At 38.9% G+C, this 25,437-nt stretch overlaps 1 protein-coding gene across 1 annotated transcript in view; it reads right to left on the bottom strand.

Moving 5' to 3' along the window:
• The window catches only part of ALG14 (ALG14 UDP-N-acetylglucosaminyltransferase subunit), a gene marked incomplete at its 5' end in the record, with an annotated part of 93,331 nt that overhangs the window by 30,336 nt on the left and 37,558 nt on the right, over positions 1–25,437 (bottom strand). Inside the window, 1 exon segment of the mRNA XM_014583052.2 lies at positions 24,807–24,938. Coding sequence (XP_014438538.1) covers positions 24,807–24,938 — 132 coding nt within the window.

The raw sequence follows: 25,437 nt of genomic DNA, 5'->3' as shown, positions 1-25,437 counted from the left end.
CATGGTTACACTGGACCTGTATTTCTTCCTCCTAAATCCATCCTCCCAAACCTTTCAACTTTATCTTCTGAAACAGAGTTTATGTAGGAAGGCTCTTTCCAACATTTGTATCTTCTCAAATAATTATCCTCTTCGAATGTTACCAAATTAGTGTTACAGTCCAGACTGCTCTCTGAGTTCTGAGCTCGTCCAACGGCCTACTGCACATCCCTCCCCCAAAAGCAGCTTAAAGTTTGACTCGCATGCCCAGATCAGACGCACAGGACTCAGCCTAGACTTGTGCTCAGCTACCACACTCTGCTCCAGAGGGGCATCTTGGTCCATGTTTTATAGTACTTCCTCCCTTATCTGAAACTTTACTTTCTGTGGTTTCAGTTACCCACAATCAACCATGGTTTGAAAATAGACGAATACAGTAAAATAAGATATTTTGAGAGAGACAGAGAGACACCACATTCACATAATTTTTATCACAGCATATTATTATAACTCATATTATTGTTATTAATCACTTACTGTGCCAAATTTATAACTTAAACTTTATCCTAGGTATGTCTGTATAGAAGAAAATGTAGTATATACAGGATTCAGTAATGCCTGCAGTTTAAGGCATTCAGTAGGGGGGGAGTGTCTTGGAATATATTTTCTATGAATAAGGAAAAACTACTATACTAAAAAATCTATGGGCCAGCCCATGGACTAGTGGTTAAGGCAGCTAGATGGCACACAGCTGACCTTGAGGTTAGAGTCCTGGACCCTGCGGCATGGAAAACACACTGGGGGACAGTGTGTGTGCATGCCCAGAATCCTGAAAGAAGGGAGAAATGGAGGAGAAAGGATTGCGGAATGACCATGCCTCGTGGAGGGAGGTGCTTTCTCACTCTCTTTCTCTGTCTCTTCCAGTAAGCACACACCCTGGTAAATTAAAAAAAAAAAAAAAAAAAAAAAAAAAAAAAAAAAAAAAAAATTTCCTGGTAAATAAAAAAAAAAAAAAAAAAAAAAAAAAAAGAAAGAAAATCCAATATATTCCATTCACTAAAGTATAGCATTGAAACTTGGACATCTTTAACAATGATAGACACAATGAAAACTGTGATAAAGTTTTTAGATATCAATAATAAAGAATAATGAATATTCTTAATTTTGCTTTATATGGAAGTGCCCAGTCTGTTCATTCTTTTATCAGTGATAAAGATAAAAAAAACTCATTATGGTTTAAAATGCCAAAAGATTGTAGAAATTGGTTATAGGTGATTTCAGGGCATTTCTGATGGCAAAAATGCTCTTTTTATTTTGTATCAAAACAGAAAGAAATAACAAGCTACTGCTTCACACAGATATTTCTATTAACCATGTGACTACTCTTTTGTGTATTATGAATTTGGAAAATACCACGAGGATGAGTTAGTTCACTGCTATTTCTTAATTCTACAAAGAAAAGAGAGTTCTTGACTAGCTGGGAAAAGATATCAGAATATTATTCCATATTTAGTAAAAAGTTCTACAAATATGGAAAATAAAAATTCCACTTCCAACAGGGCTGAGCTGAAATAAAAACAAGCAAAGTTCTTCATTATATAAACAAAGATACTGAATAAAGTCAGAAGGAACTGTTCCGATCATTCTGACCAATTGTTCTGTGTGGTGATCTGAACACACTCTGATCAAAACATCACCTCAGACAAGAATGAGGGATGGGGACTCACTGAGATTAGCCTAGAATCCTGATGATTCTGATTACCTTCTACTACGGACTGAATATTTGTGTCCCCCCTAAATTCATGTGTTCAAATCCTAATTTCCAAGGTGATCGTAGTGGGGCCTCTGGGAGGTAATATGGGCAGAGCTCTTACAAATGAGATCATTGCCTTTATAACAAAGACCCCAGAAATTCCCCTTGTCCCTTCTACCACCATCAGAAGAAGCTTGTCTATGAAACAAAAGCCCTTACCAGATGCCATATTGGCTGGGACTTTGATCTTAGACTTCCCAGATTCCAGAACTGTGAGAAACAAACCTTTACTGTTTATAAGCACTCAGCTTTTTTTTGTTATAGAAGCCTGGAAAGACGGCACTTCTATATAAAACAAGATTAAGAATCTTCATTATCTTTACTATTGAAATCCCAAAACTAAATTCGATTGACAAATGCTTTAATCTTCATTTTTAACTAAAAGAAAGTGATAAAAGTGAACATTAAAACATTTCATCAAATTTGGGACCAGCAGTTAACGTAATGGCTATGTTGCTGGACTCCCATGTAGTCGACCGCGGTTCAAGTCCCGGACCCGGTGGCTTAAAACTCATGCCGGGCGCATGTGCATGCGTGCTCAAGATCCCGAGAGGAGAATGGAGGAGAAGGGATTGCAGTGTGGCCATCCCCCCTGGAGGGTGATTTCTCGCTTTCTGTCTCTCTGTCTGTCTCTGTCTGTCTGGTGAGCGCACACGCCCTATGGCAAAAACCTCTCCAAAAAAAAAAAATTTTTTTTTCATCAAATTTAACTAACATTTCATCAAAGGAACTTACACGCAAACATGATCTGGATCTTTTAGTGAATATTGCAGTAACCTGAAATCTCTAGTCTAGGGGAATAATACCATTCGACTTAGTCAGAAGTGAAGCTGGAAATAAACTTCCTTGAACTACTTTACAACTATTTCATCTATTAGATTAGAGCGTGCTACAATGTTATTGTATTAGAGCCCAGTAAGATTTTGATGCTCACTAATAAGAATTAGTTCTCTATATTTGCTACTAAGAAATGCAAATGCCAAAATTGATAGTCAGGAAGGTTATTAGTAGAGTTAGGGAAAGTTCTGGGGTATCCCTAATCAGGCAACACTCTGCAGGCTAATCACATGCCTTTTATATTTTCCTATGTGGATATCCCCCAAGAACATTTTTGCTACATCATCAACAGGGCCTATTCCAGGCAGCTTTGTTTTTGGAATTTCTTAGTGTACCATTTTAGAATCAGTAAATCACAAACTCCTGAAGCTGGCAAGGACCTTAAATATTAAAACTGCAATCACAGGGGACCAGCAGTTAGAGTAATGGCTATGTCACTTGAATCCCACGTAGTCGACCGTGGTTGGCGTCCCAGACCTGGTGGCTTAAAACTCACGCCAGGCACATGTGCATGTGTGCCCAAAATCCCGAGAGGAGAATGGAGGAGAAGGGATTGTGGTGTGGCCATCCCCCCTGGAGGGTGATTTCTCGCTTTCTATTCTCTGTCTCTGTCTGGCGAGCGCACGCGGCCTATAGCAAAAACCTCTCAAAAAAAAAAAAATTGCAATCACAGGAAAAAGTAGAATCTGATGAGATATAATTCAAAACTTTCTTGTATTTGCTGAGTTGATAGAACAATAAAATCAAAAACAATCTGGAAGAATCGTTCCTTCTCATCATAAATATTGGGGTTGCTATGTATGTCATTGCCTTATTTTTCCGGGGCAGAATAAACAGCAGGTTCTATTTGAATTTGACTAAAAGATATTATTGTCCACAGTTTGTCCTAATCCTCTTTCTCTTTCAATAGAAGTTTCATGCTTTTTATAATAAAAATACGGTAACTAGAATCTGGGTATTGACAGTGTTTTGCCAACAACTAAAACAAACAACCCACCCCCCAAATCTGCACTGGCTATGCAGAAAATTATCTCAGAGTCACAAACTAATTTATTAGCCTAGTAGAGACTAGACTCCAACCTGTATATTTTACGGCTCTCAGGTTCCCAGTGAGATCAAATACTTCACATATATTTTTAGTCAGGGGTTATTTTAATTTTCTTAGCATTGTCTTTAAATTCTTTTTCCTTAAACATAGAACAAAACAAAATCTTTCAGCATTTCCAAATTTATGATTCTCTAATTGAATTATGTAATGCAATTATTAAGAAATGGTCTATAGTATACTTTATTTACCCTTTACCCAACTTTTATCATTTTGTGTTTGGAACTGTTTTCAAAAATATAAATTGGCTGATTATTGAAGAAGTTCTAATTATTCCCCAGAGACCTGTGGGAGCCTGGGATTTCAGTACTGTTGATTGTTTGGCTGTGAAACAGGCTTCCTCTTCTGGTGCCTTATTTGTTTTGGATTTCAAAAGTGACCTAAAGGGTTATTTGTTCTGGGCCCTTTGAAGTGCATGTGCTGCTCCTGTCTTTTAGCAGGATTCTGTCAGACATTCTGCAGCCTCATGTTATATTCTCTACTATGTAGTTGTGAAGCCCGGGGTAATGGGATAATGGCCCACTAACCTGCTCTCACCTCCAAAAGAGGGCCTGGGGTTTAAAACACCTCCAAAGAGGGAACCAGCAGTTAGTGTAATGGCTATGTCGCTGGACTCCCACGTAGTCGACCGTGGTTCGTGTCCTGGACCCGGTGGCTTAAAACTCACGCCGGGCGCGTGTGCGTGCGTGCCCAAGATCCCGAGGGGAGAATGGAGGAGAAGGGATTGGGGCGTGACCATCCCCCCTGGGGGGTGATTTCTCACTTTCTGTCTCTATGTCTCTCTCTGTCTATCTGGGGAGCGCACGCGCCCTACAGTGAAAATCTCTCAAAAAAAAAAAAAAAAACACCTCCAAAGAATCACACTGATGTGTCAGTCTGGAAGCTTGAGGCAGGTCAGTTCCCTACATCACTCCTCCTTCGTGGACTTAGGACCATATCTGTATCCTAGGCAATAAACTCTACTGAGCACAAATGTCAAGTCTCAGAGTCATCTCAATTTTTCCAAGGTGCCCAGCTCAGGGTTCACTTACTCAATGCATAATAAAACAAAAACTTATTACTGTATTTATAAATAATTCCAAGTATTTGCAAATTTATGGATAAATAATTGTAATATTTGTATATCATACATTTGTTAATTATCATGTATAGTATAAACATACTAATTTGAATTTAATAAGTTATAAATAATAAAAAGGTTATAAAGTAATAACAAATTCAGGAACAAATTACTTCGAGGGATATGTATGATATCTAGATTTCATGATTCTAGAGAAATGGCATCAAAAAGCCATTCTACATGGATAGTATCAGGATATCCTAAACAATTTTTAAAAATCCTAAATAAATAATAAATAAATGTATCCATAAATGTATTCTTTTAAAATCCCTAGAGAAAGAACATTTTCTGTAAGAATTAAGTGGGCATTTTGGTGGAATAGCAGCAGGAGACCTGAGTTCCCAAGACTTGGTTATGCTTCCTAATCCTTATTTGAAGAGAGCTTTTCATACTTTTAAACTTGCCATGGAATTCAAAGAAGGGAAGCCCAGTCCCCACTGATAACAAAGAGGGCAGGGCACACTTGACTGTAGGGAGGCAGCAGGCTGGAGTGATAAAGGTGATCTGGGAGCTGCTCAAGGGTCCCCTGAACTCCTTTCACCTTTCAGTGGGGTCTAGGTGGGACCTGAGAGTATAAGCTGAGCAGGAGATACCTAACTGACAGAGAAAGACTATCATGGTATACTCTAGAAGAAGCTGGGACAGGGCACTGCTAATTTCCCTCTGGTGCATTCTAGTTCCTTACAATTCAGTTATTAATCAAAGACTTTGTAAGAACTTGTCACATTGGTAAGCTTTGTGGGTGATAATAATAAAGCCAGAAGACTCCATTTGTGATCCTTAAAGTGCTACAAACTAATCTGGGGAGAGAAAAAATCAACAGAAATTAAGTGGCCAGAGAAGAATTATATGCCAAGCTATCAACGCAACAGGAGTTCGCAGGAGGGAAACATCTTGGAATAATAGTCCAAGAAGAACAAGGAGCTGAACTGTGGAACAACGGCTGTTTGTGAACTGGGCACAAATTTTTGAGCCCCTTAAGAGGGGCAGAAGGATGTCCTTGAATGGTGTCCCAGCAGAGGAGAGCGGGGATTCACTGGCAAATCTTGACACACTGTTTTTGGAAGGGCTAGAGTTTGTGATGCAAACACAACAGAGCCAAAAAAGAAAGGACAGAGAAGCATATAATCCTTGGCTGTTTTCATGCCTGAAGGGGCTCACTGTGGCATGAAAATCAACATGAAAACAGTCATACCACTTCATCCAAGCTGGGCGGTATGCGGACATTCCTTGGTCTAAGTTTTAAAGTATCTATTAACCCCTTGTTAGCCTTTCAACTTTTGGAAGAGAATATTCAACCTAATGACAAAGGGGGGAGAGACCCAGGAATCTACCATGGAGGTTTCACAAGCACATAGTTATGTTCACATTAGGACTACGAAGTAGATATTATGGTCCTCGTTATACAGATGAGAAAAAGGAAATTTATGGAGACTACTTAAGCTTGTACAAATATTAAAGAGCAGATCTATTAGGTTGTTGGAAAAGTCATGACTATTTTTCTATACTTTTCTACACAAAAAAAGTGTCCTAACTTTCCCAAGAACCCAATAGATTCTGAACCCTAATACACATGTTGTCCCAATCCATTTCCTGTTTCATGCAGACAGCATAATTACCCTCGGAGAGAAAAAAAATCTGAGGTCTCATTTGCACTGAGGGCTAGAGCTGAGCCTGAAGTTGGGAATAAGAAAAACTGGTTTTTCATCTGTGTTTTGTGATTCGTTCTAAGTGTCTGCTCAAGATACTCCTCCTCTTTTGTTTCTACTATTTAAACTCTAAAAAAAGAAGATGAGGGGTAGCAGGTGGTGTAGTGGTTAAGGTACTGGACTCCTACGTGGTCAATCATGGTTCGAGTCCTGGACCTGGTGGCTTGAACAGACGCATGTGCATGTATGCCCCAATATCCCAAGAGGAGAATGGAGGAGAAAGGACTGAGGCAAGGACATCCTCCCAGGGAGTGATTTCTCACTGTCTCTCTGGCAAGCACACATACCCTAGAGCAAAAATCTCTTAAGAAAAAAGATAAGGAATTAAATTATTGCTAAGGTATCATACATGTTAAGTTCATGATTCTCACTATTAATATACAAACAGATTTTCTATCAGAGAATGATCTAATATGACTATTCTAACAAAAAGAGGAAGGGGAACATTAAGCTACATGTAGATGTTTACATATAGAAATCCACCAGGACATAAATAATCCAATAAATAGGACTATCCAGCCACAATGGCAGTGACAGTTCTAGGACATGAAAACAGGTCTCAAATCAGCCCCCCGAGCAGTGGTTCAAAGAGCTGAATTCCACATGGCCAATCCCGTGGCTGAAATTCCAGTCCCAGACACCTGAAAAACATTCAGGGCATGTGCATGTCTGAAATCCTGACAGGATGGAGAAATGGAGAAGGGACTGTCACATGACCATGCCCCATGGGGGAGGTGCTCTCTCCCCATTTGTTCATTTCTTTCTGGAGGATGCACACATTTTCTGTCCCCCCAAAAATCAAAACAAAATAAAAAGGCTTCCATGGCATTCCGTGACAGCAGGTTTGTTTTATAATTGTGTACAACAGCCCACTGCCTTCACTTACATGGCATGCATTTGGTTCCCCATAATGTCTATAAGGCCTCCAAGCCACTCCTGGGCACTGCCCCTGCCCATAAGAGTCCTCTGTAAAAGGCGTGAAGGTTGAGCACAAGCGGGTCTAGTCAGAGAACCTACAAAAATGAAACTATCCACCAGAGGGAAGAAACCAGAAAGGGGGTTATATCCCAGACAGGGTAGTCACTATTGAGTTCTGGCTGATATCTGTCCTGCAGTCACCAGCTGTTAAAATTTTGTAAAAGGAGCCAGAAATATGGGTTTAAATATAGTGTGAAATACCTCAATCAACCATATCTGGACCACTATGTGAATGAGAGAAAACATGTCTGTGTCTACTCTGGCCCAAGCATCATCAGTTTGCTTCAGCACTGGCTAATAAAAAAGATGGTAGGAGGCCTGCAGAGTGCTAGTCTTAGAAATAAGAAGGGTTTGGGACCAGCAGTTAGCATAGTGGCTATGTCGCTGGACTCTCACGTAGTCAACTGTGGTTCGAGTCCCAAACTCGGTGGCTTAAACTCACACTGGGTGTGTGTGCATGTGTGCCCAAGATCCCAAGAGGAGAATGGAAGAGAAGGGATTGTGGTGTGGCCATCCCCCCGGGGGGTGATTTCTCACTTTCTGGCGAATGCACATGCCCTATGGCAAAAACCTCTCCCCACCAAAAGAAAAAAGAAATAAGAAGGGTTTATTGAAGCAGATAGAGAGATGGCATTGAGAAAGCTCCTGTCTAAAACATATCTGAATAAAGTCCTTCAATAATCTGTAAGCTTACACTTCTAACTCCAATAATGCTTACAGTTTTGGCCAACATCTATGTGCTTCCTACAGCTAACAAGAAAGTCCTCAAAACAAAGAGTTGGTGTGCTAGAAAAGAAAAATAAAAGGAAGAATTGGTGTAAATTTAAAATAAGTTTTTTCCTAGGAGAAATGAAGGAAATTTCCTGAGAAGAAGCTGATCAGGGCAGGAAAAGGAGCAGAGATAAACAGGCCAAACTTTAGGGCCTTTGTGAAGAAAACAAGGGTGGAGAGACCAGCAGTTGGCATAATGGCTATGTCACTGGACTCCCATGCCGTTGACCATGGATTTGGGTCCTGGACCTGGTGGCTTAAACTCATGCCGAGTGCGTATGCATGCATGCCGAAGATCCTGAGAGGAGAATGGAGGAGAAGGGGTTGCAGCGTGGCCATCCCCACCCCCCCTTGGGGGGGGTGTCATTTCTCGCTTTCTGTCTCTCTGGCGAGTGCACGTGCCCTATAGCAAAAACCTGTCTAAAAAATAATAAAAAAATAATAAAAGCAAGTGGATCTAGCATCTGTTCTCATTCTGCTATAGCTTCTTCTTATTCCCATTTGATGGGCACAGACGTGAGCTCAGAAAGGCTGATTAGCTCTGAGTCACGATACCTAAGCATTGACAAAGTTGAGTGAAATCAGACTTCTTGACTTCCAGGATGGCATTTTCCCCTCCTGTACCACAACTAAGGTCTAATGGATGTAAATCAGAGGAAAGTAATACTTTGGAAATTATAAGAAAAAATGTGAAGCTAATACTCAGGGTAAATACTCAGTGAAACCTAAATATTCCCACAGAGAGGGAATTCTTCTATGGCCTGAACACAGGGAGTTTGCCTTACATAAATGCCACCCAGTCCCCTGATAGAGAGAAGGGAAGTTCACCCTCTCCCTACCCTTGACCACACTGCCCCAACTCTGCTCTCCAACAGGAGTGACCAACGAAGAATTTTTTTCTCCTTGTATAACTTCAGAGATGAATCAAAAACTGAAAGAGGCAAGTTGGTTTGGGAATAATAAAACAGCAACAGATCAAGTCCCCCAAGTTCCAAGCACCACTTCCACTAACAAGACTTATCTACAAAATACTGTATTATGTAAGCATATCGTTTGAAAAACAGCATCTGGAGCTTTGAAGATGTGGACACAACTGATTAAAGCATGCAACACCTGTCTTTGGAGAAAAGTGACTGTTTAGCCCACAAAAGCAAACCCATTTCACAGTCAGCTCTAAACATATTTTAAAAATTGCTTGTGTCAATGATTTGTATTAAGTGGCTTAGATGCGAATTCAGGAAGACCAACAATGCACAACGGTATTTTGCTAACAACGGAATTTGCTGCCCTTTGCAAGTCTACAGCTGATCCCACTGCAGGATCTCATTCTTTATGGCAGAATATGAATTTTGACATTGTAAACATATGAAACTTATAAATCTGGTATTCACATTTCCTAAAAGGAATGATCAGTCCCAACAAAGTCTTTCTGAATTCAAAGGTCTGAGCAGGGGCATTCTTGCAATTTTTAAGTGTGTAATACCAGTTCAGTCTCTCTAACCTGTTTCTACTTGGGCCTTTTTCACTCCTCTAAACAGTAGTAGTCAAATATATTTTCTCTGAGCCACAATAAAGTTAGAAATCTGCAAGGTGTTTATTCATTTCTCTTAGTTAATCTAGGCAAATAAATCATTGTGACTTTATCCCAGATTATAAGGTCCTTTTGAAGAATATTTTTATAATGATTTGTCCATGTATCCTCAAGAAAATAAGTGTAACTTCTGACCATGTGGAAAAGGCTCCATGGAGGATGAGAAGCAGCTTGCTTATACCTTCTATGAAATCCTATTCCAGTGTAAGTGAAATCTCAAATTGCACGCTAACATGTGACAAGCTTTCTATGGTTGATTTAACTTCCTACATGTCTTTCACCAGAAGAAGAAATTCATAATCAATGTTACACTGCATTTATGCTTCAAAAGATAAAAAATTATACCAAGAATCCAGGAGAAAAAGAAGTCACTGAATGGCAAACTATCAGTAAATGCTGACCTAAAAAGGTATGTTTTATCCAGTGACTTGTGGCAATGGAAGACAACAAATTATAAAGAAGACTGAAGAGGATGCCTTGTTTTCCAGAGGCTGCTGGAGACATGGGGTTTCGATCTTTTTCGATCTTTAGATTAAGTAAAAAAAAAAAGTCTTAAGTGCTTCCACCACACTAAAATGTTAAAGGAAAACAACTATTGATGAAAAAGTCTGGAAACTGAAGCGGTGGTTGTACAATGTCATGAATAAACTAAATGTCAATAAATTTTACACTTTATTTTTGCCAGAGGGCACCTGCACTCGGCGGAGACAGAGAAAGAGACAAAAAAGAAAATTTCCCACAGCGCATTACTATACTGCAACCCCTTCTCCATTTCTCCCTCCTTTTGGGATTTTGGGCACATGCTCACACGTGCCCAGCGTGCTTCTCATGCTTTCTCAAGCCACCAGGTCTGGGATATGAACTGCACTGTTGGCCATGTGGGATCCAGTTACCTTAACCACCGTGCCACAGGCTGCCCCTGAATCGTGCACTTTGAAATGGTTAATATTATGCTATGTGAATATCACCACAATAAAAATAAAGCACTGTACTCTGCTTAAGGCGAATGAGGAACTTTTGCCTTTTCCTTTTGATTGGGCTGGTAAAGAGAATATTTAACACTTTAGAAATGTGTTAATGAAAAAATCATTACATGGACTCCAGGGATTAATTCAGAGGGAGCAAAAATTAACCAAGGAGTGTTTATGCAAGCCGCCTTCTCTGGATTCTGCATTTTCCAACCCACCTAGAAAGAAGCTGTAAGCAATCACTAAGTTTCAACAGCTTCCCCTACTCTGCCCTTCCTATCTTCCTCTTACTCAACTTCTTTCTTTAAATTTTTTTTAATTTAAAGGCTTATTTTTAACTTACATACATTTATTTATTGATTGATTTACTTTAATTTGACCAGAGAGGGACAAAGAGAGAGAGAGAGAGAGAGGGAAAGTGAGAAAGCAAGCCACCAGGACCGAGACTCAAACCGCGGTAGGGCATGTGGGAGTCCAGTGCCTTAGACTACCACGCCACCTGCCGGCCCCCTTTCCTTCAATATTTATTATATTCCTACATGTCCTGAGCACTTTAATAGGTGCCAGAACTGCCAAGATGAGTGATACACCTTACCTTTCCTCAAGGAGGTCAAACTGCATTCATTATTTTTTAAAAATTCCCATGCTACTTCCACACCAACTCTAAGTATAAAATCTCCAAGCTGTCAATGATCCCATGTCACCTGGACTACAGCGACCCTCAGACTGGAAACCCTCCTGAGTTCTTCCACTGCATGTTCGGTTATTGGTGCTGTTTGTGCCCTTTTCTTTTCCTTTTTCCTCAGATCAAAGAGAGGTTTTAAAAGCACAAAACAAAAACATTACTTCATTGATTTTCGAAGGCTGTACAAATAGAGCTATTGCTTCACATGAACCTTTAAAACACACACCAGAAGCCTATGAAGTTGGCACTGGATCTAGGAATTACTTACGTATTTAAGGTCATTTCAAAGACTTCCTCCTTTCCCTTTACCCACCCTCTGTTCTCACCTCCCCAGCAGCACGTCCCACTGCCCTGGCTCACAAGACCAGGTCTCTCAAGGTCACTGCCTCTTACTACACATGGGTCCATCCCTTCTTTGAAAACAGCTTTATTCTCATCATGCTACTCTCATTCTTATCCTCTCGATACTCAGTTCTTTTTCTCCAACTTTCATTTGTGTTTTCATTGTAGCCATACTGCCATCCTTAGGAAAACACAGTGGCTTTCACCTGGAAAGGAAGAGGCCCCATCAGGCCCAGATCTAATATGTGCCTGGACAGGCTGGAGCAGTGACAGTTCAGAAAGTGACGCAGGCAAAGCGAAACCAGAGCAAAAAGAGTAGGCAAAGCCGTGCTGGCTTCTGTACAGAGGAAAAATGCAACGTTTGCCAGTGGAAAAAAAAGGATCAACTTAGAAAGAAAATCGTTTTCAAGCATCTGAGAGTCCCCCCGAAGTGGAGAATAAAAACAACTCAAAGCCATTTCTAACTGATAATATACAGCCAAATTCTGATAAAGATTTTTATTCTGAGCTCACTCAAAATATGAAACAGAAACCAGACATTTAAATTAAATACTTCGTTTGTGGAAGAAAGCAGCTACAGGCTGTCACCCAGCCAATGTGTCAATAGCACAGCTGGTAATTTCACCATGCAGCTGGGAAAAGCAGTCTGTCAGTCACAGGGAACCAGATAGTTGGGAGGATTTTCAGGTCACATCACTTCTCACAGTGGACCCTGACCATTATCGGACTTGCTAAATGCACGTACATGCAGAGCTGGTTCTTCTGTATCATTGGGAAGCTTGCTAAAATCATGGTGCATATTACAGAGGGAAAACACAAGTGGGAAGGAGTAACACTGGCATTATTTTAATATGTTACGGAGGACTGGCCAACAGAGTAACAGGAATTGGAGAAAGCTAAACAAATGGTTCTCAAGTATAATTTTCATTAATCTTGGAAAACATGAAGCAGTAAGCAAGTATGTTCTAAATGTTTCTCATTTGACTTGGTTTAAGAAAAACCTTATTCTCACTAAACTCTATTTATAGATAGGCATCTTGGGAGAGCTGACCTTTTCTTTATCTAGCTACATTTCCTTTGAACATGTTATAAAGGTTTTTGATTAAAAAAAAAATTCAAACTAATAACAGTTAAGGGAAAAACAAAGTTCCTGGGAGGGTTCTGGCATAACAACAAGAAGTTAATCAACTCGTCTTAATGTTTCAAACACATGTTAATTAGTAGGCCAATAAAATTTTTATATACTATGCAAAAAACAGTGATAACCCCAGTCATCTAGTTTGTGGCTCACCACAGAAAATATCTAATGAAACACACACACACACACACACACACACACACACACACACAGTATCCTACTTATACAAAATAATGTACTATCTGTGTTATCAACTTGCTACTTCTATGAACTCAGACATTTCACTAGCTCAAACTGGGTATGGAACATGGAAAAAAATGAGTCAAATAATGGCCTTCTTTCATACAAAGCATGAGTATAGATGTAATAACTACATCTAAATTTGTCATGGTGAATTAAATCAGCTTCAGCTTCAGGCAAAATGGCAGAGTATTAGGCAGAAATGGTCCATTTCTTTCCAATTTGTTATACATGAAAATTCTGACTTTTTTTATACTTGATTAAAAATTAAATTCAGTTTCATTTTTGTATGCAGGGTTCTTTTCTTGAGCATTTCATTTAACAACGGCCAGGTTGGAATGATTCCAGGAATCAAACACTGCAGACTCTGGAAACCCTCCTGGTTTTTCAGACTCTTCATAAAGCCAGAGAAGAACACCAGTTTAAGAAGTGGGTATCTTTTGTTTTTGTGATGACTCACACCATCCAGCCTTCACTCATTTATTTTAAGTCATTCCACAAATATGTGGAAGTGCTTTTCTAGGAAGGGACCATGGGAAACACAAAAATGCTTGACCTTTGCCCTCAAGAATTTTATGGATCTTTTCCCCCAACATAAGTAGTCCTCTTACTTCAGTTTAATGATCAGCAACCTTGCAGATTAAACTTTTCCTCCCTCTCCTTGAAATAATCCAATGTACCTTCAGGAGTATATTTTCAAGAGACTAAGAAATCAGCCAACTCATGCAAAGACTGACTCAAAGACTCCTACTTTTAGGAAAAACTAAAGAAGACATAATAGTGAAGAAATCTTTAGGCTTCTAGATACAAAACAACAGACTCATAAAGAGTATTTTTTTTAAATATCATTTTAATATGGGATCTATATGCATATTACATTAGGGGAAGAAGAGTCTAAAAGGGATTATGAAGGGCTGAGATCAGTAAGACTATTCAGACATGGTTTTAGAAAGACTTAAGGGGAACCAGCAGTTAGCGTAATGGCTATGTCGCTGGACTCCCACGTAGTCAACTGCGGTTCGAGTCCTGGACCCGGTGGCTTAAACTCACGCCAGGTGTGTGTGCGTGCGTGCCCAAGATCCCGAAAGGAGAATGGAGGAGAAGGGATTGCGGCGTGACCATCCCCCTTGGGGGGTGATTTCTTGCTTTCTGTCTCTATGTCTCTGTCTGACGAGTGCACACGCCCTATAGCAAAAACCTCTCCAAAAAAAAAAAAAAAAAGACTTAAGACACTTAGTGTCTTAAAAACAGTGATAGCCCCAGAGCCATCTAGTTAGTGTCTTGGACAGTGATAGCCCCAGAGCCATCTAGTGTCTCAAGGTCTTTTGTCTCTAAGCAATGAACAGAACTACTCGAAAATCAGCCAAGATAGAAAAAAACTTAACTAACAAATGAACAGAATCTAACAGACAATTATAGAAACAGCAGATTACACATTCTTTTCAAGCACCCACATTCACCAAAATAGACCATATCCTGGGTCATAAAAGAGACCAACTTTTTTTTGTTTTTTTTTGGAGAGATTTTTGCTATAGGGCACGTGCACTCGCCAGACAGACAGAGAGAGACATAGAGACAGAAAGCGAGAAATCACCCCCCAGCGGGGATGGTCATGCCATAATCCCTTCTCCTCCATTCTCCTCTTGGGATCTTGGGCACGTACGCACACGCGCCACCGGGTCGGAGATGCGAACTGCGGTCGACTACGTGGGAGTCCAGCGACATAGCCATTACGCCAACTGCTGGTTCGCAAGAGATCAACATTTTTCAAAGCAGAGTATGCTCCCTGACTATAATGCAAGTGAACTAGAAATCAATAATGAAAAGAGAATAGGAAAACCTCCTAAGAGCTGGAAATTAAAAAGTACTAAATAGTCCGTGGTCAAATATGAAGTCTCAAAGGACATTAAAAATATGTAGAACTGAATAAAAATGAAAATATAGCAACATTTGTGGGATGACGCTAAAGCAGTGCTGAGAGGAAATTTTTTTAAAAGAATTACTTTATTCAACTTTATTTATTTATTTTGTTTATTTATTTATTTATTTATTTATATTTGACCAAAGAGAGAGAAAGAGAGAAAGAGGGCAAGTGAGAAAGCAAGTTGCCAGGTCTGGAACTCAAACCGTGGTCAGCCATGTGGGAGTCCAGCACCCTTAACCACCATGCCACCTGCCAGCCCCAAGAAGAAAATTTATTGTACTATATCCTTTCACTGAAAAAGAGGAAAGATGTTAAATAAATAATCTAAGTTCCTATCTTCATAAACTAAAAAAGATGAGCAAAATAAATCTAAAGGAATGAGAAAAAAAGGAAATAATAAAAATAAGAGAAGAAACAAATTTAAAAAGCTGATTCTTTGGAAAGATCGATAAAACTGATGTCTTTAGAGGGCTGAAAAATCTTTTAAAAAACACAAATGGCCAATATCAGGAATTAAAAGGGATATAACTATAGCTCCTAAAACTATAGAAAAAGAAAATAATGGCAAACAACAAACGATTATACAAAAAAAAATCTGATAATTTATGTAAAATAGAACAAACCAACAAAATCACCCAACATTAGAAACATATTCTGATTAATTCTATGATTGTTGAAGAAATTTAATACATAACTAAAATGCTTCTGAAAAAGAAATCTCCAGTATCAGGTGATTTCAGTGGAGAATTTTACCAAACATTGGAATTAACAAGGTTGGCAGGTGGTGTGGTGGTTAAGGTGCTGGACTCTCACATGACGACTACAGTTCAAGTCCCAGACCTGACAGCTTGTTTTCTCACTTTTCCTCTCTCTCTCTCTCTCTCTCTCTCTCTGTGTGTGTGTGTTTCTCTCTGGTGAGTATATGTGCCCTATAGCAAAATTTATAAATAAGTAATTAAATAATAAAATAAATAATTAAAAATAAATTAAGGGGAATTAAAATCAATTCTAAATAGCCTTTTCCAGAAAACAAGAAAAAGTACTTCCCAAGTCATTTTACAAGGCTAGAATTACCTCAAATTCAAAACCAGACAAAGACAATTCAAAAAAGAAAAACTTACAGATAGTATCCTTCTTAAAAACTGTCATAAAAAGCTTCAACGAATCACTAGTAAATCGAACCTATCAATCTTTAAAAAGAAGTATATACATTACCAGGTGGGATGTAGTCCAGGAATGAAAGACTGTTTAAATATTTGAAAACTGATCAGTATTATGCACCACTATCAATGTGCTAGAGATGGAAAATAGTATTATACCAACTGATGCAGTAAAGTATTTGACAAAATTCAATACTCATTCATGACTAAAAAAAAAAAATGTTTGCAAATTGAGAACAGAGAATGTGATGACTGATCTTCAGCTGTGAACTAGTGCTTTCAAAGACTTAAAATGAAGATTTTCTGCTGAGACATCTTCCTCATTTATTTCTAGTGGGTAGTGTTACCTGTCTCTTTGTCTCCAGTTCTCTCTGTCTCTCTGTGTCTCCTTGAGTCTTTTAATTTTTACATTTTTTTTGGAGAGGTTTTTGCCATAGGGCATGTGCGCTCACCAGACAGACAGAGACAGAGACAGAAAGAGAGAAATCACCCCCCGGGGGGATGGTGACACCGCTATCCCTTCTCCTCCATTCTCCTCTTGGGATCTTGGGCACACACGCACACGCACCCGGCGTGAGTTTTAAGCCACCGGGTCCGGGACTCGAACTGCGGTCAACTACATGGGAGTCCAGCGACATAGCCATTACGCTAACTGCTGGTTCCCTTTAATTTTTTTTTTAAGGTAAAGTATTCTCTGGGCTCTCAAGCCCCTTTATTCTATTAGCAGGTGCCTCTCCCCTTCTGTTTAGGAAAGGCACAAACCCAGGCCTACCTCCACATGGATCCTGAACTTCAGCTGTGAGCTAGTGCTTTTGTGCAGTGTGCAAGCGCACTGTGCGGTTTTCAATTTTTGCATTTTAATATTAAAATCTATAGTTTTTTTATTATCCTTTTTTTCTTTATATTTTATGTTTTCTTCTTTGCTATTCTTTAATTCTTCTCTCTCTCTCTCTTTTTTTTATCTTTACTCATTTTCTTCTCAGCTTCTCAGCTCACTAAGTGTCTAGACAGGTCCAAGTGAAGAGAATCTATACATCTGAATACAGTTAGGGTCAGAATATTCCTCTATTCCCACTGATGCTGATGCACAAAGAGTGAGAATGGAACAGAAAAAAGATTGCAGATCACCTTCTCCTGCACGCCTCTGAACACTCAGGCTGAACTTCAAGAATGAGAAGAAACGCACCATCCATCCATCTGATGACAAGAAATCACCACAGGGTCACAAGAAATGTGATGACTGATGATTAATTTTCTGTGGCACCTTGACTGGGCCATGGGATGCCCAGACATCTGGTCAAACACTATTCTAAGTATATCTATGAGGATGCTTCTGGATAAAATTAACATTTGAATCAGTGAGCTAAGTAAAGCATACTGGCCTTCTAAAGTGTGTGGGTGGGCTTCATCCAATCAACTGAAAATCTGAGCCAGACAAAAAGGCTGTGTAAAAGGCAATCCCTTGGGATAGGCAGGTGGCATAGTGGCTGGGAGTGCTGGACAAACACATGGTCAACCAGGGTTCGAGTCCTGAACCTAGAGGCTTGCTTTCTCACTTTCTTTCTCTTTCTCACTCTGTCCCTTTCTGTTCAAATTAAAATAAATAAATAAAGGTAAATTAAAAAATAATTCTAAAAAAAAAAAAGGCAATTCCTCTTCTCAGTCATCAGTAGTTGAGCTGGAACATCAGTCTCTTGTAGCCTTAGCCCTTGAACAGAAAAATTTGTTCTTCTTTGGGTCAAGCCTGCCAGTTTTTGCACTGGAACTTATACCATCAGCTCTTTAGAGTTGCCAGCCTGCTGAATGTAAAGTTTGGTACTTTCAGCCTCTGTAAATAATGAGCTAATTCCTTAAAAAACTAATCTGTATCTTGGTCTCTGCAGATACACAAGGGGACTTCAAAAAGTTCAGGAAGAAATGGAATTAAAGAAATACTGTATTTTGGTACAAAAAAATTATAAATCCATACATAATTTTTCCATGCTAGTCATTTTCTATAAACTTTTTGAAGACCCCTTATATCTTTATAGATCAACAGATATTTATATATCTTGATCTACATTCCATTTGTTCCATTTCTCTAATAAATCAGTTTCTCTCAATATTATCTATTTCTCTAGAGAACTTTGATAATATGAAGGAAGAAACTTTCATAACATGACAAAGAACATTTTTAAAAAAACTTATAGTTAATATCATACTAGGTTGTTGGAAAAGTCATGATACATTTTTGCATAGAAAAACATATGTATAAAAAAAATACACCTTGACTTTTCTGACAACCTAATATCTACTGGTGAAAGAATAAATGCCTTTTCCTTAAAATTAGGAAAAAGCTGGGACCAGCAGATGGCATAAGGGCCATTTTGCTGGACTCCCATGTAGCTGACCGTGGCTCGAGTCCTGGACCTGGTGGCTTAAACTCACGCCAAGCACATGTGTGTGCATACTCAAGATCCCAAGAGGAGAAAGGAGAGAAGGGACTGCGGGTGTGGCCATCCCCCCCGTGGGGGGGATTTCTCACTTTCTGTCTCTCTGTCTCTCTCTGTCTTTCTGGGGAGCATACACGCCCTCTAGCAAAAAATCTCTCCCCCCCCAAAAAAGGAAAAAGCCAAAGATGTCTGCTCTCATATTCTTATTCAACATAATATTATAAGTCCTAGCTAATGCAATTATGCAAGAAAAAGAAGTAAATGATAAACAGCTTGAAAAGGATGAAATAAAATTTTTACTTGCAGAGGACAGGACTTTCTATGTAGATAATTCCAAGAAATCTATTTAAATAATTCCTAAATTTAGTAAGTGTATATATACATACAGATATTAAAATGCATGTAAAAACTGAATAGTTATATAGTCTAAGGTATTTTAGTTCTATAGTTAATGGTATTTTACTAACAGTAATTTTCTGTTTTTGACAATGTACCACCCTACTGTTAAATAAGAAGTCACCTGTAGGAGAAACTAGGTAAAAGATATATGGGACATTATGCACTATTTTTTGTAAGCCCTTGGAATCTACATTTCAAAATTTAAAACAATGCTTAAAAGAGGGTGTTCAAATTCTTTTAAAGATAATCTTGAAGGGAACCAGCAGTTAGCATAATGGCTATGTTGTTGGACTCCCACGTCGTCAACCGCGGTTCGCGTCCCAGACCCGGTGGCTTAAAACTCATGCCGGGCACGTGTGCGTGTGTGCCCAAGATCCCAAGAGGAGGGTGGAGGAGAAGGGATTGCAGCGTGACCATCCCCCCTGGGGGGTGATTTCTCGCTTTCTGTCTCTATGTCTCTCTCTGTCTGTCTGGCAAGCGCACACGCCCTATGGTGAAAACCTCTCAAACAAAAAAAATAAATAAATAAAGATAATCTTGAATACCAGAGGAAATCAAAAGTATTCTATAACGTAGACTACAGAGATGGAAGGTCTATTTCTGATTTTAAAAGGGCCCTTCTTTTCAAATGCTTTGTATTTCATGCCTACTTGTTTTTTTACTCCATTTTTCTTGAAGCTTAAGTGTGGACTTAATTACATTAGCTGTTTTGTTTTGTTTTCTTTTCTAACATTTTGCTATAGGGCACGGTGCTCACCAGATAGAGAGGAGGGCAGGGGGAGGGAGGTGAAGTGGTGGAAAAAAGTCACAGAAATCAATCCCCCGCCCCCATGCCAGTCTCAATGAAAAAATTCTTTAAAAGAAAAAGAACGGTATGGGCAATGACTCATCAAATCAATTTCACTGGAAGATAGTTAAATGCCATGTATGTGGTTACTGGAAGCCTAAATGATACTAATAATAATACATTTTAACCCACTTTATTTTTTTTATGATTCATATTTTTAAGACACAATGTACAAACAAAATTTAACCTTTTTTAGTGTACAAATTTGAGTTTTGACATTCACATACAATCAAACCACAATCAAGATCCAGAACAGTTTCTCACGCACAAAAATTCTTTCAAGTCCTTTTGTGGTCGACTCTGCCCACTCGCAGACCCCATGCAACCGTTGATCTGTTTTTTGTTTTGTTTTTTTTTTGTCCCATTTATCTTTTTAGACTCAAACATAGTTTGAATATGTTGTGTATTTATTAGAGTCACCTAAAACATATTTAATAACCTTGTAAAAGAAGAAATCACCCTTCCAATCATTGGTAGGGATTAGATTCAGGGTTTATAAGTTTGTTCTAGGGTTTTTCATCCAATAATTGCTGGGACACAAAAGCACAGATTGTAATATATACTCAATAAACAGATTTACACCTTTTTTCTCCTCAAAATGAGTTGAGGTTTCAGCTCACTATTTAATCCAAAATGTCAATTAAGACCTAAAAATTTCCTTATAATTGTCACATACCATCTTCTATAACAGGAAGCTGGTAAATTTAAATTCAATTAATTTTCCAACTCAATTTTATTTATAGAATTCTGTAATTATACTTTAAACATTTTTTAACAATACTAGTCCCTCTTATTTATTTATTTTTGGGGGGAGAGGTTTTTGCTATAGGGCGCGTGTGCTCGCCAGACAGAGAGAGAGACAGAAAGTGAGAAATCATCTCCCAGGGGGATGGCCATGCCACAATCCCTTCTCCTCCATTCTCCTCTTGGGATCCTGGGCATGCACATACACATGGCCGGCATGAATTTTAAGCCACTGGGTTCGGGGTCCGGGACTCGAACCATGGTCAACTACATGGGAGTCCAGCGACATAGCCATTACGCTAACTGCTGGTCCTAGTCCCTCTTATTTTTAATTATCCACTTTGAACTTTAAGAATATTTTATTTTGACAAATGTACATGACATTTAATTTTGAAAGCTGTACTATCAGTATATTGTTCAAGTAGGTCAGTCAATCAAATCTACTTTGAAAGCAGAGACTTATTTAACTCTAGTTGCTGGGATATAGTTTTATTTCATACTATTCCACAATTTAGATAGGGTGATGCCCAATGTATCAAAAAAGTGATTTATGAATTGTTCTTACTTGGTCTGAACAAAGAACACATTTCACAATGTGAGTCAGTCAGTGTGGCATCTGGTTCAAGCCTTGGGCTTTGGAATCAGAAAGACCTGGATTCTAGTTCGAGCTCTGTTAAATTACTAGTTGTGCAAACTCTGAACAAGTGACCTCATTGTTTTGTAGCCATAGTTCCCTCATCCATTAAATGTGAAGAGCAGTATTACCCATCTCACATGGTATGAATACCAAGTGCTTAATACCAGGCCTGGCCCATAAAAGTGCTCAATAAATGTTAGCTATTATGTACCAGGCAGCATTTCCATTCTGAAACCACTAAATTTTTCTATTATTCAGCACTCTGAAACAATAAGGAAAGTGTCTGCATTTATATTCTGTAGATGGTGAAGTGGACTTAGGTGCACAAAGTTAGAGAAGCAGAAAGGCGCCTGGTTGTTCACAGAACTCGGGTGAGTTAGTCTGCTACTGCTATACTTTCTAAGAGTGCATTTTTCTTTGACCTTTTCTTTAACAAGTAAAAATAAAATAGTTACTTTGTGATAAAAGTCATAAAACAGCCAAGGATGACACCTTACTCCATTCTGGCTGTTATTAAAATACCATAAACTGGGTGCTTATAAACAACAGCCATTTCTAAGATCAAAGAGGTGGCCAATTCAGTTTTTGGGGAGGGCCTGCTCTCTCAGGACAGTCACCTTCTCACATGGCGGCTGGAATTTCTCTCTCTCTGTCTCTCTCTCTCTCTTTTTTTAGAGAATTATTTTATTCATCTGTTTTATTTTCATTTGACCAGTGAGGGACAGAGTAAGGAGAGGGACAAAAAAGCAAGCCACCAGTTCCAAGACTCAAACTATGGTTGGCCATGTGGGAGTGTAGTATCCTTAACCATCACGCCACCTGCCAGCCCCTGGAGACGTTTTTTAAAACGTACTATGCCCATTAATGAGGGCAAATCACCTTTTGAAGGCCCTACCACCTAATACCCCTGGGGATTAGAATTCCAATGTACTGGGAACACAAATGTTTAGTCCACTGAAGATGAACGCAAGAAAGAGCTGCACACTTGTTTTTCTCTCAGTGCAGTAGGAAGGGCTTTTGTTTTTGTTTTTTGGTCAGAGGGCACATGTGCTTCCCAGAGAAAGTCAGAGACAAAGATGAGAGGGAGAGGGGGAAAGCTTCTCCCCTTCCCTAATGGGAAGTGGTCATGCCACTCCCTTCTTCTCCATCTCTCCATCCCATCAGGACTTTAGGCCTGCAAACACAAGCCCCCAGCATGTTCTTTAAGCTGCGGGGGCTGAGATTCAAATCTTCCAATCAGCCAGGTCCAGCTCTCTTAACCACTAGGCCACAGAATCAGTCCTGCCCCTCCCCAAAAGAGCTTCTTAATCATTAACTTCCTACTCAGTAAAAGGGAATTTCACTAAGTGGAAGTTCATTTGGTGAAGCCAACCATATCAAAGTAGTTGATCAGATAATGTTCAAGTTTGAAATGATATTTAAACTAACTCAGTTTAAAGTGGAAATAAGTATTTCAAATTTACCCCTTTCTCTTATTCCTTAAAAACAACATAATCTTTCACCTTTTTTTTCTTCCTCTTACTTTTTACAAGTAAGTTTATGGTGCTCATAAAATTTTAGACTGAATTAGAAGAAAACTGAGAGGATAACTATTCCAATGCTTTTGTTTTAAGAATGAGGCCCAAAAGAGAAGTGACTAAAATAAAATAAAAGCCAAAGTGGCCTGGAACCAAGAGTCCCATGACCCATGAAGTGTCCGCCTGTAAGGGTGTTAAACATGTAGGCCAGGCAGTCACCGGAGCTGGCTGCAGCCACAGCAGACGGCATTGAAATGCCGCCATTTCCCTCTGAGTTTTAACACCCGAGAGTCCCGACGCTGCTACGTTAAAGCTAGTTGTTGCCAGGGAGGGTGGCACACCTCTGTCGTGACTGGGTAAACATGAAACTAAAATTTCCAGTTTAGAATGCTAAGACCATTTCTCCTCCTTCTATGTATCTCTTGAGTTTTAGAAATAAATCAATTAAACCTTTCAGGGCAACAGTGATCTTTTAGGGGAACATCTGAATTCCACACACTAAAAATGTGGTTTGAGATTGAGATAAATTTTGTCAAAAATTTAAAAAGAAGTATAAGCAAAATTAATCTATGGTAATAGAAATCAGAAGAGTGGCTGCTGGGGGGGTAGGGGTTGACTGGGAAATGAAAGTAGAAAACTTTCTGGAGTGAAGGAAATGTTCTGTATCTTAATAAGGATGTGGTCAAACAATACACTTAAGATCTGTGCATTTCACTGTATGTAAATACATCTCTTAATATAATAAACTTGTCATGTAGAAAATTCAGATACTAAAATTCTCATCTCAAAGAGACTTAAACTGCAATCTAGTTGAAAGGCAAAGACTAAACTGATAGAGATCTTTCAAAATCATTGTAGCGAAGCATATTTCTGTTCAACTATTCATGAGAATAACATGCGCCATCCAGAACTCATGTTCTGGACAGCAAGTAAAGTGTTTCCTTTCAGGCTATGCCAGTGAATGGCTTTTTCCTTAAATAGGAATAAGAATATTATTTAAGAACTGTGTAGACTGTGATAACTTATCCACTAATCTGCATTGCGTACTGAAGTACATCTGGAATTTAACGACAGAACTTCATCCTAAAGACTACAAAAAAACTTAAGACCTTTCTAGATAAGAAAAGCAAGGTTGAATGTAGAGAACACTATGTTTTCCCTTTTCTATTTTCTGTACTACTTTGCTATACATACCTGAGTGTGTATGCTATTTTACCCACTGTAAACCATATTTGGTAACAGTCTTGGTTAAAACAAAAAAGACAACTGAAAATGGGTAAAGAATTGGATCTTCCTTGGCTGATGAGCACATGACATCAGCTAGAAAGCACAGATAGATAGCACATAAATTAATTAAAGAAACTGCTCTGTTAGCAGTTAGCATGAGATAAGGAAGAAAATAGCAAATTTAGAGTTCAAGTCATAGCTGAAAAGGGAAGTTAAATTTCTCATCTCTTTCAGCAAAGTGCATTTAAATGATAAAATGTTAACAAAGGTTAGTTGAGGGCCTAGTACCCTACCTGAGACACTGATCAATGGCAGCTGATTAGGAAAACAAAGGGCTGGCAGGGGGCATGGTGGTTAAAGTGTTCAAGTTAGGCAGCTGGAAAACACACCGAGAGTGTGTGCATACATGCCCCAAATCCCAAAAGGAGCTTGGAGGAGAAGCTATTCCCCACAAGGGTGATTTCTCATTTTCCTTCTCTATTTCTCTCCCCCCACCCCACCTTCTCTGTCTCTCTCTCTCTCTCTCTTTCTCTCTGTGAGTGCATGCACCTTATGGCAAAAATCATTTTTAAAAAATCCTATTATCTACTGAGAAGTTGCTAGAAAAGTAATTTTCTCATTCCTTAGTGATGGTCTTACATACCAAATCTGGCTTCACCCGGTGAACCAGAGGAAAGGAGAGCCACATGGAATGCAAGGTGGTGAGCACTGTGGAAAGCCAGGACTGCCGGACCTCACGGCTCCTTGGAATTTGGTGAATGTAGTATTTGGTATACTAGAAGGAAAGAACAGAAATCCAGATCAATTGGGTCACTGATACCAAAGTTAAACATAGTAACAATTAAAATTTGTAGAAATAGTAAATGTTTTATTTTAATTTTCATTCTAAGCACTCTAAAATTAGAGTGGTAAAGTCTACCTCATGCTTTATACAATACTCGTATCATTGGGTTATGACAGAAAAGTTGCTAAATATGACTTAAAAATGTTCAAGTCAGTTTGACAGTAAGTTGGGGGAACTTTTCTATATAATATGCTTTATGCAAAGAGTTTAACATGCAGATAAACAAATCACTCTTACCAACTGATATATACATAAGACAAATAACCTAGTATCAGATGGGCAAGGAAGATGGACAGATGATTCCAAACAGAAGAAATACAAACAACCAATAAACATATGAAAAGATAGTTAATGACCAAGCAAGAATGAAAACGATTGGCTATTTTTCACCTACTTGATTGGCAAAGATTATAGATACCCAGTGTTGTTG

Source organism: Tupaia chinensis, unplaced genomic scaffold (genome assembly GCF_000334495.1).
Source record: "Tupaia chinensis unplaced genomic scaffold, TupChi_1.0 Scaffold144016_1, whole genome shotgun sequence".
Lineage (NCBI taxonomy): Eukaryota > Metazoa > Chordata > Mammalia > Scandentia > Tupaiidae > Tupaia > Tupaia belangeri.
This window is presented reverse-complemented; position numbering and strand designations above follow the sequence as displayed.